Source organism: Lathyrus oleraceus, chromosome 1, assembly GCF_024323335.1.
Source record: "Lathyrus oleraceus cultivar Zhongwan6 chromosome 1, CAAS_Psat_ZW6_1.0, whole genome shotgun sequence".
NCBI classification, from domain to species: domain Eukaryota; kingdom Viridiplantae; phylum Streptophyta; class Magnoliopsida; order Fabales; family Fabaceae; genus Lathyrus; species Lathyrus oleraceus.
The window spans coordinates 290,734,824-290,750,247 of NC_066579.1; the positions used below are offsets into that span (position 1 = coordinate 290,734,824).

General features: G+C 32.0%; 2 protein-coding genes across 2 annotated transcripts; one reads left to right on the forward strand and one right to left on the reverse strand.

Annotated features, from left to right (window-relative positions):
• The first annotated feature begins 900 nt into the window (after positions 1-900).
• On the forward strand, positions 901-4,554 carry LOC127131023 (pentatricopeptide repeat-containing protein At3g62890). The gene is made up of 2 exons (XM_051059969.1): positions 901-1,662; positions 2,614-4,554. Exons 1-2 carry the CDS (start codon positions 1,003-1,005, stop codon positions 3,796-3,798), a joined length of 1,845 nt encoding a protein of 614 aa, XP_050915926.1. The 5' UTR covers positions 901-1,002; the 3' UTR covers positions 3,799-4,554.
• Positions 4,555-11,215: 6,661 nt separating this feature from the next.
• On the reverse strand, positions 11,216-14,582 carry LOC127131028 (hypersensitive-induced response protein 4). The gene is made up of 5 exons (XM_051059974.1): positions 14,176-14,582; positions 13,828-13,948; positions 13,315-13,406; positions 12,754-12,850; positions 11,216-11,786 (listed from the first exon to the last, which is right to left on the reverse strand). Exons 1-5 carry the CDS (start codon positions 14,368-14,370, stop codon positions 11,410-11,412), a joined length of 882 nt encoding a protein of 293 aa, XP_050915931.1. The 5' UTR covers positions 14,371-14,582; the 3' UTR covers positions 11,216-11,409.
• Positions 14,583-15,424: the final 842 nt, after the last annotated feature.

Sequence of the window (15,424 nt, forward strand, 5' to 3'; positions counted from 1 at the left end):
CAGTAAGACTAATAAAAATTCTCTCTCATACCATTAGGCTCGGTGACCCGTCCTTATTCATATCCAACACTGTATCCTAATTTTTCTGCTAAGAAGGAATCCTACAAAGGAACTCATTGTCCTCTTTAGTAATCAACCTCAGGATAGATCTCGAGTAAAGTTATTGACTTAATTGTAATTTTGGCCCCCTTATTTTGTATTTTTTTGGATTTTGGTCCCTCCATTTTAAAAATCACAATTTTGATCTTTTTTTTTTAAGTTTTGTGTTGGATTTTTGATCCCTTTTGGGGACTAAAATCCAACCTAAAAACTTAAAAGAGAGACTAAAACCATAATTTTTAAAACGGGGATAAAAAAAGAAGTAAAATAAGGGATCAAAATTAAATTAAATCAAAATTATTTTAGATGCATTCATTTTCGGTACCAAATGGTAAAGTGAAATAACTCAGATAGTATAATATTAAAATATATTAAAAATAAATATTTATCATCTTATTTTAATAATTTTTTAAATAACATTATTTTTAATTAAACGTTCACGAAAAACTCATTAAAAAAAATACACGTATTAATGCAATAAAAAAAATAAACATACACTAGTCACTTATAAAAACCAGATGCATCACGACAATATTATATATTTTGTGTATTTATTTAATAAATAATTTGACTGTAAATATAATTTAACTGTAAATAATGCACAATGTACTATTTTATGAAAACTTTTATCAGGTGTAAAGCCAAGATGTTAATATAAGTAGTAGAATCATAGCAATCCAAAATATATTCAGTCATTTTTTTTTGATTTATTAAATACTTTTTATTCTATACTTTTCTAATTATTATTTATTTTAAAATTAATATGATCAAAATTTATCAATAAATACCCATAAAATTAAGAGTAAGATATTAAATGTATTTTCTTTTTTCCTTTTTACATAAAATATTTAAAATTTTCTAAGTTTGAATTCAGTGTATCGGTTGTACCAAACACAAGCCCCTATGATTATCACCAAGCCTTTTCATTTTGTTAACCATTTTAAACTTAGCTCTTTGATTGATTCATGCAAATCCATGCAACAAATTAAGCAAACCCATGCACACTTAATCACCACAGCTCAAATCTCACATCTTGTTATAGCCAACAAATTCCTCAGGCATGTTGCTTTATCTTCTCTTACTTATGCCCACAAACTGTTTGATCAAATTCCTCAACCGGACTTATTCATTTACAACACCATGATCAAAGAGAATTCTTTGTCGCCCCATTCTTGCTGTGGTTCGCTTGCGGTGTTCCGCTCGTTAATCCGGGATTCGGGTCTTTCTCCGAATCGGTATAGCTTTGTGTTTGCTTTTGGTGCATGTGGAAATGGCTTGTGTGTGAGGGAGGGGGAGCAGGTTTATTCACATGCTGTGAAAGTTGGTTTGGATAATAATGTATTTGTTGTAAATGCGTTGATTGGTATGTATGGAAAGATGGGACTTGTTGAGGATGGGAGGAAGGTTTTTGATTCGGCTATGGAGAAAGATTTGTTTAGTTGGAACACAATGATTGCTGCTTATGTTGGATCCGGTGACATGGTTGTAGCTAAGGAATTGTTTGATGAAATGCATGAGAGAGATGTTGTGTCATGGAGTAGTATAATAGCTGGTTATGTTCAGGTATTGCAGGTTTAGAATGTTAAATAAATAAATAATGATACTAACATGCTTACAGTTGTAAGTGTTAGAATAGAAAAGAATATCTCAGAATATCATGGTTTATCTCTTAGAATTTGTTCTCAATAGTAGCATATCAGTCTTAGATTATCTCCTAGGATTAATTTTCATATCTTATTATTGTTATTTGTTTCCTGATTTTCCTATTTATTTAGGATTGAGTCTATGTATTCCTATAAATATGGATTAGTTTAGTTTTTTGTATGAAGCTACTACTAAGTTAGTATTAAGTTATTTATGATTAATATTCAAAGTAGAGTAGTCAATAGCGGCCAATGGCGGCGCTATCTCGCTATAGCGGAGCGGAGGCCAGCTGCTATGGGATGAGCCATAGTGGTGCAGAACACTGTAGGGTCGCTATAGGGTAAATAGCGGGTAGCGAGGCCGGAGCGGTTCCCGGTCCATAGCGGTTTCTGTCCCGCTATCCTTTTCCCATCAGGAAAACTGAAATTACCCCTTAAATTTAAAACTTTTTAAGGGTAGTTTTGGGTTTTTCAATCAAATTTGAGTTGAGACTCAACCCTAACCTTCTCTCACGGACGTTTATACACTTAACTAGTGCCAAAGAAAACCCACAAGTTCTCCATCACTTCTCCCTGCACTTTGTTCTTCCCTCTGCACTTCATATGTTTATAATTTTTATTCATGTAGTTTGTTCAAAAAATTATCAAATAGCGGTCATCCCACTATATGCTATCCCACTAACCCATTTTTGGGGTCGGCTGCTCTGCGCCGCTATCCGGGATTGACTACTCTGAATCAAAGTTTTTATTATTTTCTCTTCCCTATTCATCTAAATTCCATAACAATGGCAAAAAGTATATTATATATTTTTATTGTTTTTAACTTGATTGTCTATGTACTCTGTCTAAAGTTACTTCATCCTCTCTCTAGGCTGGCTGTTTCATGGAAGCTTTGGATTTCTTCCACAAGATGTTGCAAGCTGGGGTCCAACCAAATGAATATACCATGGTAAGCGCTCTTGCAGCCTGTTCAAATCTTGTTGCGTTGGATCAGGGAAAGTGGATCCATGTTTACATTCGGAGGGAGAAGATTAGGATAAACGATAGACTTCTTGCTAGCCTAATTGATATGTATGCAAAGTGTGGAGAGATAGAATATGCATCAAGTGTTTTCTATGAACACAAAGTGAAGCGAAAGGTTTGGCCGTGGAATGCAATGATTGGCGGGTTAGCAATGCATGGAAAACCTGAAGAAGCTATAAATCTCTTTGAACAAATGAAGGTTGAAAAAGTTTCTCCTAACAAAGTAACATTCATTGCCTTATTAAATGCTTGTAGCCATGGGTATATGGTTAAAGAGGGAAAATTATATTTTGAATTGATGACTAGCGATTATGGAATTAGCCCTGAATTAGAGCATTATGGATGTATGGTCGATTTACTTAGTCGTTCTGGGCTCTTGATGGAAGCTGAAGACATGATTTTGAGCATGCCAATGGCTCCGGATGTTGCGATTTGGGGAGCATTGTTGAATGCTTGTAGAATCTATAAAGATATGGAGCGCGGATATAGAATAGGTAGAATAATTAAAGAAATTGATCCGGATCATATAGGGTGTAATGTTTTGTTGGGTAATATATTTTCTACATCTGGGAGATTCAGTGAAGCAAGAACGCTGAGAGACAGTAGTGACAGGAAAAAGATCCCTGGTTGCAGCTCAATTGAATTGAAAGGATTATTCCATCAATTCCTTGTTGGAGACCGATCACATCTGCAAAGTAGAGAGATTTATTTATTTTTGGATGAGATGATAAGCAAGTTGAAGATTGCTGGGTATGTTCCCGAGTTAGCGGAAGTTTTGCTTGATATTGATGATGAGGAAGACAAAGAGACTGCTCTTTCTGTACACAGTGAGAAGTTGGCTATTGCCTTTGGACTGATGAACACGGAACCTGGAACTCCAATTCGCATTGTGAAGAATTTAAGAGTTTGTGCGGATTGTCATCAAGCAACAAAATTTATATCCAAGGTTTATGATCGAGTAATTATAGTTCGAGATAGGACGAGGTATCACCACTTTAAAGATGGAGTTTGTTCTTGCAAAGACTACTGGTAGATGTGGGAAGTGTTCTTCAACCCTAATCACTAATGCTTAAATTGCAGCAAAGGACTTGCTCTACATGCAGTGACATTTGTGAGGCAGTTTCAAGTGTTTTCCGTGCCGGCACAGTGTCTGAGGAGGAACCAGTATCTTGAGAGTTCGTCAGTTCGGTTAATTTGCAAATCCCTAAAGAAGATTAAAATTCGTCTATTTTTGCAAGGTAAAGATTTAGCAATGTGCTTTCAAAAGGAAAAAAAAGTTGTTTTCTCTATGCATCAAAGTGAGGTTTTTCTGCTGCATGGTATGGATTGTTTGTTCACTGAGTTAGGCTATTGTAAGGTTTGGTAGAGCATTTGTCTGTATATCTGTAGATTGAAAATTAAGTTTCTGTTTGTGTTTTCCCAACAGTTCGGTCCTTGTTGGCAAACACATTTGGCCCTTACTGGTTACACTTATGCCTCCAAATCACTAGTGATGGCTCAGGAATGATGTTGAGATCTAGGATACTATGTTCTCATGGCATGTCAATTACCGATATCTCTCTAAAATGGCGTGTTTGTGTCCAAAACCGACACCAACACTTGTGATTACGTCTAATTTATTCATTTTTTCAAATTATTACCGGTGTTGACGTGTCAGTGTCGGTGTCATGTTTCCGGTGTCCGTGCTTCATGGGTCAATTTTCTCTAAGAACCGATGAGATTGAAAGAAATTCATCTGTATTCTATAAAAGAATAATAAAAATTCCAAAACTTTGGTTTTGTGCGATTATTATTAGAATGTTAATTCCATAACTTTTACTAAGCATGTATTAGTTCTTCTTGAATCAGGGATCTCTGTTTTTGACAAAGCTTGTGCATTTTTTGCACTGACTTCCATAAGCATTTTGATTGTAACAAACTTTGTATTCGAATACTGCAGAAGCCTTCTTGCCACATTAGATAATCTTTTTAGTGGGAACTTTTTGTGTAGGAAAGAACCAGTTGTCATATAGGAATCATCTTCATCTTTTGATATAGAACAGAAGTCATTTTAGGCTTTGAAGTTTTGTAGATACTTAAAATAAAGCAAAACACTAATAAAAATGTAGGGGTTGTTGATTACACTATTAGTATTTCTCTCAAATCCTATTAATTTTTTAAAATGTCTCTCTCGCACTGTACTGATTATACAATCCAGAAGCATCACAATTCCCTCAAACGCCAACTTGTTTATTTGGAATTGGGGAAAAAACATGTTGTGTGGATAACACTATATGGACAGACCATCCGAAATAAGTAATTTGGACTCACCCTTAATATAAATTTTGCCTTTTTTTTTCCTCCTCATTGAGTAACATTGAAAAAACAAGGTTTTCTCAAACCTCTCTATTCCCATTTTTGAAATCTCATAATTCCTCTATTCATTCAAATCAACTTCAAAAATCAATTTTCGGACATTACTCCAATCAGGGTTGCAGCATTTGAAGAATATTTGGTAAGATTCCCTGACTTTGAAAAAATCTGTAAAAAAAAATTTGATTTTCATCATTAACATTCGAAGATTCTCTTTTTAAAGATTCTCTTCTTTAAGAATTTCATGAAACTTAATAATCAAAATTTTTGACGTGATTGATTTTTTTTTTTTATTGTTTTAAAATGATTTGTATCACTAAATTGAATTTTTTTTTTTAACTTTTTATTTCTTTTAATTTACGGTAGTTTTATTTTTTTATGCTTTGAAATCTTAAAAATTAAAAAAGCAAAAAATTGCAACAAGCTAGGTTCAAACACATGTACACTCACTCAACTTGTTCAATCCTTTACCACTTTAACCACTAGTGTCTTATGAAATAATCTTCCATCATATAACTTCATCGTCTTCGTACCTACTTTGATCATCTTCATATATACTTTTATCATCTTCATCTTCATGAATCAAAATAACTTCATTCAGGTCACAATCAGCCACACATCATCATTTTCCTTTTGTTCCAAGGGTTTTAGCTTCTTTTTTCCTCTCAATAAAATCATTGTCTTGTTTTATTAAAAATTGAATTTTTATGACAATTTTGAATGTTGGAATACCTTTTGAATCAAAATATTTGTTTTAGGTATTTGGTTTGCATTGAGGGGCACTACTTGGAGATGCGTAGCAGACATCTAGACATCTAGAAGAATGAATACAATTGTTGCTACTGCTATTTCGAAAATCCAGTCTATGCCATTATTAAGTTATGGAAGCAGCGGTCTTTCTTCTTTCATTTTTTACTTATGATGATGGATTTTCGTCATGTTATGGACCGGCCGGAAGGCCTAACCAGTTACGATCCAATATGTTTCAAGCCCACTATACTCGATCCAAAATATAAAAATAATTAACATATTATGAGAAGGTATACAATCTCTGATTTCCAATTTCACTTTAATCATCTTGAATCTTGAACTGATTTAAATGTTCGAGTGCTAGCCATCTGTTAGCCTGTAATTTCTATCTGGGAGTAAGTCAATTGGATGTTGCATGAGAAAAATGCTAAGTTTTAGCATTAATTGACACAAGTTGACAGGAATGGGTACGTCAACTATAGTGTTTTGACTGACAACTTGAACTATGATTTGGAAGAATCTCAAAAGTTGATCTTGAGACATGGTTTGGAGTCTCAAGGACAGATCTGATTGATCACTCGACATCGTATCGAAGTCAAAGTGTACGACAGACTTCAAAGACTTAGAAGATTTTGGAAATCAAATACTGGAGAAGGGTTTTAGCGCTGTCAAGAAATCACTTTTGGCGAGCAGGTAATTGCTAGTCGCTAAAGAAAGTTACGAACGTGGGATACTGGTTTTCAGCAGTTTTCAAGTACTGACGACGTGGCAACACATTAGGATATCGAGTTGCATGTTCTTGAAGACGTGTCTATTTTCTTAAAATAACTTGTTGGAGACAATTATCTTTAGCTTCATATATATAGTAGATTCATATGTTGTAATCGAGGTCGCAAATTTCATATACTTTCTCTATAGAACCGGAGTACCCAAGTCAAAGTGAAAAACAGTTTGTGAGTAACACGTGAGTATGTGTCCCTTGCATTTTATTTGTCTGTGTGTTTTTTTAATTGAAACACTTTATCATTTATGTTATTTACTACATTTATTTAATGTTAGTTATTGTAATATTTTTTTACTTTAATTTGAGCATTTTTGTTATTAAAGTTTATCTTCCCTCTGTCTGCACGTAGAGATTCGCAATCACTTCACATACATACTTTTTTGTAAACGTATTTGCACAAAACTGATCTCGAAATTTTTTGAGTTAATCTCACAGACTTTTAAACTCGTGATTGTTCGTTAAAAATACATACAAACGAATTGACACGCCTAATGAGACCTTTTTTATACCAAAGACTTCGTTACAAGTCCCACATTGTTTGAATGACAATTAGTTTTAATTTTTATGTAAGTTACACCAACATTGATTTGAAAATTGAATGTTGGATTATTGGTCCAATGAAATGGGTTTAGGTCTAGAATTTTAATTTTACAACTTTAATTATTTGATATTTTTAAAAACTTAATAAAAATAATTAATTATTTAATAAAAATGATTATTTATTTATTAATTATGTAAAAAATAAAAAATTATCTAACTCATCAATGTCACATCATAAAAATATATTTTTTGAGAAATCAAAAAACTAATTTTTAAAATAGAAAAATTAAAAACTAAAAAATATCAAATTAAAAAACCAAAAGTCCGTTAAAACCAAAATAATAAAAGAATCCAAAAATACTTATGTTGTCTTACTTCAATGCAAGACAACATCTCATGTTGTCTTAGTTCAATGCAAGAAAACATCTCATATTTATGCTAGCTAGAGACGAGGTGATTAACAGAAGAATAAAATTTGGTCATAATGTAGGTAATATATTCTTGAGATCAGGGGCAGCCCTGGAGGGGTGCGAGGAGTGCTACCGCACAAGGTCTCCGACTTTTTAGGGCCCCGAATTTGATTGATAGGGTCAATATAAATATAAGACTAACAAATATATATCACTAATTTCATTTTAATATATGATTGTAGTGTAACCTAGTGGTGGTCATACTATTTTGGTAGTAATACAACCCGGGTTTGATTCCTTGTTCTTACATTTTATGTATATTTTTACTTTTATAAAAAAAATGCCACCACATTGTTTTTAAATTTAATTTAATATTACAATTAATTTAATAAATATTTTCTTTTATTAATATATTGAAGTACATCCTATCCAGCAGCCGATAATCTAAATAAATTACATTTAACTTTATTTAAAATTTAATATCGCAATTAACCTAATTAATTTTTTTTTCTTTTATTAATACATTTTATAGATCTATAAAAAATTTTGAGATGTAATTTTGAAAATATTTATATTTTTGTATCATTGTGAATCACTACATTAATAAATTTGAAATAGTAGTTGTGAGACTTTGAAAATTTATAATTTTACATTGTTGATTGTTTATTAAATAAAACACTTCATTATTAATATTGTGGAAATTGTTCAAAGAATTTTTTTCTTTTATTAAATGATATGAACTTTTTTTTATAAATCGAAGATGGTAAGAGAAGAAAGACGCGAATAACTAAACTTCGATAAATCAAATTTCTACATAGTATATTTTATCATCTTTGTTTCTATATATTTAATTTTATTTAGAATTAAATAAAATATTTTTTTTTTAATTTGTTGTGTTTTCATCTATTAAATATCTAATTTTAAAATAGATCAGGACCTCCAAATTGAGTGGGACGATCCTGCTTGAGATCCACCATGAATCACTTCAACAACTCCTTTTGTAAGGTCACATTAGTTAATGGAAAAGAACATGGATCGACACCTTCCACGTATTACCTAGTTCTTTAAAAACTTGATGGTTCAAGTGTTATTACAAACCATAGTAGTACTCTCATATATGGTTTTATGTGATGAACATCTATAATAATAATTTTATTATGATAAAGAGTTAAAAAAATAATCATAAATTTCATGAAACAAAAAAGAAAGTTTAAAATTGATTAAAAAGTGAGAAGTTTATAGTGATTGGTGCAAAAGAATCAAATACTAAAAAACATCGTTCAAAAAACACTATCATCTCCAAACACCATCGGAAAACATTGTCATCTCCAATAAATTTGTATGTGATCATGTGACACATACATTTTTCAAACTTAATATGTTTTTAAATATTCTATTAGAATCACTTTGGTTTGAACAAAACTTTTTAAAATCAAAATATAATCGATTATGATGTTTATTTAATTGATTATACAACAAACTCTCTTTCTAATCGATTGTGAAATATATGTAACTTATTATGGGACAAACCCGCTCAATATCATTAGGGAAGCCATATAATCAATTATATTTTAAATCCAACAAAAAATTTCCTATTTTTTTTTTAATCAACTATGAAAAGGGTCCGACTAAAATTACTCTCTTTCTTGGATAAATATTTTATTAAATAAAGAAGACCGGCCATTTGAAAAGACACAATAATTATAAATATTCCTTCTCTTCTACCCTCTTACTTTTAAAATTTTCACACTCAGTTAAAATAATTTAAGTGTTGATAGAGCGAACACATAGTAGAATTTATCTTGTGTAACTGCTCCTTTATCCTTCAGAACTGTAATTGTAAACCAATAGATGATTGTTCTCTTGAACTCTAAGATATTATAAAGGCTGTAATATGAACGTGGAATAAAAATTTAGTATACGAAGGTTGTTGATATATATTATCTTAAAAGCTAAGTTATATTGGAAATCTCAAGGTGCATCCTTGGAGACGGTACGTAATGTTGTAGGGTGAACCATGAAAAACTCATATGTGTTATTCTTTAATCTCTCAGCTCTTTATTTTCTGATCTTATTTACTTGTTATTGTTTTCTTCTTCTACAATTCTTCTTAAAATCAATCTAAAAACAAATTTAGTTTTAAGGTTTTTAAAAAAAATATTATACACTTCCATGTTGCATTTGAAGTCAATCGAATAACACCATCTTGCAAATGGCTTAACCTTTCCAAAATCATCATCATCCAAACAACTTGATTAACACAATACCTAGAAGCCACAAATTCTACCTCGGTTGTTTGAGAGGATAATAATAATTTGTTTTTTAAATGACCATGAAGTAACTCCCATACTTACTTAACAAGAAAGCATAATCCCAAGTACTTCTATCGTCCTCTATGTCACCGACACATAATCATTTTGACACAGTGAAACTATTTTCACTCCCTCCCTTATTGTAGAAAATATTAAAGTTGATTCTCCCTCAAGAATCTCTTTACTACGACTGATAGTAAATATTAAATCGGGTCTAATAGCTATAAAATACATGAGGTCACCTACAATTTGTTTGTAGAAAGTTGAGTCCACTTTAACACCACGTTCATCTTTGCTCACTTTGGAAAAGAGACGTCAATTTGTATCTGTTAACGGGGGTTCCATGAGAATTATCTATTCACGGAATTTATGTAGGAAAAAGTTTCTCTAATGACACTTTGAGGTGAGGATCGCGGAAGTACCATCCACCATATTATTTAACTTTTATATATTATGTAATATGTAATTATATAATTTTATATATTTTTTAATTTTAAAAAGTTAATATATTAAAAAATAAAGATTTATTAATGGATCATTTTATTTTTATTTTTAAATATAAAATATATTTTTTTTAAAGAAAAAAATTACAAAATATTAGTGTCATAATCAAAATGTATAAAAAAAGTTTAAGATTCAATCTTGTGATATTCTCCTGTGAATATTCTCAGTTGACATGAAACCAAGAATAATGGAATTGAACGGTGAATTAATCTTCTTCATTTCAAACCGCTTTAGCTCATCCATTGCATACTTTCTTTAGAAAATATAGATTCCATATTCCTCAATACTAAGGAAGTATCTCATTCTCCCAAAATCACTCATTTCAAACTCATGGATAATAGAATTCTTAAATTCACAAATCATGATCTCATCATTCTCCGTATAAATTAAGTCATCAACATAGATACGAATCATAAATTTACCTCTTTAATTTACACTGACAAAAAAGTATGATCGTTGTGACAATGACAATTCTATGAACCCTTCCTTCAAGAAGAAAGTTTTTATGTGGCTAAACCAAGCTCGTGCAGCTTATTTAAGCACATATAAACCTTTTCTAAGCTTTATCACTGGTGCAAACATCCTCATTCACCATCTTTTTCAATGACATTTTTAATGGAATTTTCTACTTCATTGTCACCTCATTCTAAATCAACAACAATTAACTCTTAAGGTTATTATGTAGCCTTTACAAATCTAACAGAAAGCAACAAAACAACTCACGTTTACACTAGCTAGAAAAGTAGTAATCAATAGAAGAATAAGTCAATCAACAACCTAACTGAAAGATAATGAATCTAACTGAAATACCTATTATCCTGACATTCATTTATTTTTTATTATATATTGTTTTGACAGTTTTACATATATTAATAAATAAGTTCCAAATAAACAAAACTATATTTTTAATACACTGGGAAATAAATAAGTTCCTATAAATACCAATGAATTGTATTAGTACCAACTCAAACATATAAATTTACAACTTAAAATCACTCAACATCATCAGTTACTTGAGCACATGATGCTTCCATCATTCCATTGCGTATTTGATTACTAATATCCCTAACATGGCCAGGTCCATGAGGTATAAAAACTGTGGTATTCTTTGAAGAGTTCCCAAGTTCTTTGATTGTGTCAAAGTACTGAGTAATCATGATAAGATCCATCACTTCCTTTGCTGAAGTTCCTTCTACCTTGGTAGAGAATTCCAAGATGTTCTCTCTTAAACCGTCCGTGATAGCTTGACGCTGTCTTGCAACACCAACCCCGCCTAAATACTTTGATTCAGCTTCTGCTTCCGCCTTTTTAACTATAACCACTTTATCAGCTTCTCCTTTGAATTCACTAGCAAGTAGCAACCTTTGAGCTGCAAAGTTAAATCAATACTTATTTAGTTAAGCTTCACACACTACATCAACTTATAAACAATAATAAAAATATCTGATATTGTATCATAGTGTTAGTACAGTAGGAAATGGACGGCATTCGGTTATTAATTGTTGGTTTAGGTTGGGAGAAACTATGCTTTCTAATTCCTAAAGGTTGGGTTAGTATCTATCAGTTCTTCTCCATGTTCTTGTTACCAACTCTACCGAAAGTATTCTCAGACTGCTGTTGATTATTATACATGTTCAGTTCAGTATATACTATCCATCATTTACCTGTACATTCCACTTCTATCACACAACATATCCGTTCGGGCCACCCAACAAAATATCTATGCACTAAGATTAATTCCACTCAACCAAAGGGAGTTTATTAAGAAAACCTAGGGGTGGCAAAACGGACCCGACCCGCCAGGCATGTCTGTTTTGTCCGCACTTTTTGGCTGGTTGGACCAAGGTTTTAAGGCTGCACCCTCTAATATGTCCGTTCTGCCCAGTTTTTGTTTGCAGACTTTTGCGGACGTAGACATTAACATAAGTCATGAAAAAACCCATGTCTCGTGAAAAATAAGACAGGAAAAAAATTAATCAAGAGTGACATTCCTAACCTGACAAACTAGTTTTGTAATATGAATTAGATTCCGTACAAAAAATCTAAGATGCAATAACAAGAGTACGTGTGCACAAAGAGCTTACAGTTTAGGGGAAAAATGCTTAATTTCATCAATGTGCACAAAACTAAAATTAAGATGCTTCCATTTCATCAGATTCCATACAAATAGAAACATGGGGAAAAAGTAGTATAACATCAGAACACACAGAATCATTTTTCTGAACCCAATAGTTACATTTTGTGACCGAGTATTCTGTAAACATACATTTTACTGCTTGATATGCCTATTGGAAGAGAAGAAACAGAGTCTAAAAACTACAAATCAGTATTATTACCTGCATTGATCTCATTCATCGCCCTCCGCACAGAAGGATCGGGTATAATATCAACCATCAGTATGTGCTCTATGCTATATCCATATTCTCCCATCACCTGATACAAGATAAAGCAACTACCATTAAGTACATTGAACGACAAACAACCACTTTATCATCCTAAATTTAGAGGATCCATTTCCTCCAATATAACTTATAAATCTTCCCATTGAACGGAAAACAACCATTTTAAGAGCAGCAGCAACAACGACAACTACCACACAAAAACAACGACGACGACAACATGTACCAAACCAAAGCAACAACTTTGTGATAGTTCGCAGGAATTTATCAATTACTTACTCTGTGTATGAAGTCTAAGTTTCTTTTCGCTTACTAATTCTTACATAAATAGCCAAATCATACGTGTGACTTTAAAAGTAGTTATGATTGAAGTTAAAGGTATGACAATTATGATTGATTGATCTGAGTTAAAAAATTTACAGCGAAGATGTTTACAAATTAAACATTTTCCTTCTACTATAATTAACATAATTTCATAAAAGCAATGAGAGTGGTTACCTTTCCAAGTTCTTCCATGACACCTTTTGCAACCTCACCTTTTTGCTCAAACAACTCATCCAAATTCATCTTCGGAACAATAGCACGAGTGACTGCAATAACAAACCACAAACACAAACTTAACTAAATAAAAAACTAAAACTACAAAAATCAACAGTGATAAGGCAGCTTAGTGATAAAGTGGTCATTCATGATCAATTCAACTTTTTCAACTAACAAAAAATAATCACTAACAACAATCATCATTAAGAAAACATATAACCACCAAGGCTTTAAAAAACGGTCTGTTGCCGCGAAAACGGCTATGACAAAACGGTATCAGAAGGTACATGTACTGATATTCACAGTTTTTATGATGAAAAAGAAATTGTAGTTAATTCACACCAGGATCGCAACATATGTACAGACGGAAACTGTAAAAACCTTTGCGCGACCGCGACCGTTATTTAAAACTTTGATGAACACAAAAAAAACAACCAAAATCATAAACAAAACCAAGAGCAAAACACAAACCATCAAAAACATAAGCCTGGATCTGTTCCTGAGGGTTTTGCAACTCATAAAAAGCATCATCAGCACTTTCCTTAACCACGCGGTATTGAATCGAACACAACAACTGCACAAAAACATTATCCTGCACAAACACAATAAGCCTCTCACCATCATCATCATCATCATTACATAAAATATTGCCATTTACAACTCAAAATTAACAAATAAATCAAAGTCAACAACTAATGAGTTTCAAATTTCAACCAAGATCAAATCAATCTGAGTTCGATTCTGAAATTCCTTGTAACGAAGGTTTATGATCCAATAAAGAAAGACACAAAGAGAGGAATGGAAAATTAGGTTACTTACCTTGGTTTTGGTTTCGATTTTGACGTCGAGGGAAGCGATACGAGTGGAGAGAATACCAGCGAGACATTCACCGGCGAGGGGGTTGAAGAACTGGAAACCAGGTTGAGCCACTCGGTGAAAACGACCCCACTGTTCAACAACGCCGACGCTAGACTGTTCGACACAGCCACAGAATAAACAGAACGTATTCCCCATTCTGAATTTTCTTCGATCGATTGATAATAATAATCTAAACAAACAACACCGCTTTTTTTTTTGTCGTTGTTATTGCTATATAAAATGTCAATATGTAGTGATGTGTGTATAAGAGTTATGTGGATTTGAATCCTACACGAGAGAGATTGGTACAAAAAATTAATTAGTTATATATACCTACTTACTTATCATCTTAGGTATGATGATATTTACCTATATCTAATACACAAATAGAAGAATCATATAAGATAAGCTATATTAGAATTTATTATTTTGAATTATTTAAAATTTAATGAAGGGAAATCAAGGGAAATGATATCTATTATTTCAATTTTATTTCTTTCTGTCATTTTAATTTTCTTTTTGATACGGTAATGGACAAATGAGAAGACATTGTCTTTGATCTGTCAAAATTAATCGGGAGTCTTTACATCAATATCGTTACCTATCATATTTTCTTTCACGATAGACACATTTAGGCTAAAGAACACTTCATTTTTATCAAGGCTCACTAGTTGACACGAGGCTTTTTAATATTTGGTGAGAAATCACCTCTACTTTTTTTTTAGACTTTGCTCTTAGGCTATCATCAAGCGAAAATTAAATGGTTAATATTTAGAACATTCATAGTCACTTGCATGATATTTTTGTTGTTTCTTTTTTTCTTCATTAAGTGTAAGACTTTAAAATATGTTAGAATATAAAATAAAAATGTAAGGGGAAATAGAATCACCTTGGCATAGGCCCATATTCGGCCTGAAACTAGCACTAGGGTAACGGTTGATCAACATATGGAATGACACTATTGAGATGCAATTAAGGATTAATGAATTTTGAAATGAATTCCTAAGTTTAGAGAACCCCTCTAAAAAAAATTCATTTCATTCTATCGTATCCTTTCCCATATCTAATTTGAGGATCATCATTCCTTTCTTGCCGTTACTTTTTTTCTTCATCAAATGAAAGCATTCCGTTGATAATAATGTGTTATTAGTGATGAATATTCCTTTGAAAAAAGAAGTTTTTTCTTCATCAATCACATCCATAAGAAGGG

Coding starts and splice junctions, on each gene's coding strand:
- LOC127131023 (XM_051059969.1), top strand. CDS start 1,003: ATGATTATCACCAAGCCTTTTCATTTTGTTAACCATTTTAAACTTAGC. Junction 1,663..2,613: donor TAATAGCTGGTTATGTTCAG/GTATTGCAGGTT, acceptor TCCTCTCTCTAG/GCTGGCTGTTTCATGGAAGC.
- LOC127131028 (XM_051059974.1), bottom strand. CDS start 14,370: ATGGGGAATACGTTCTGTTTATTCTGTGGCTGTGTCGAACAGTCTAGC. Junction 13,949..14,175: donor AAATCGAAACCAAAACCAAG/GTAAGTAACCTA, acceptor GTGTTTGTGCAG/GATAATGTTTTTGTGCAGTT. Junction 12,851..13,314: donor TCATGGAAGAACTTGGAAAG/GTAACCACTCTC, acceptor ATCTTGTATCAG/GTGATGGGAGAATATGGATA.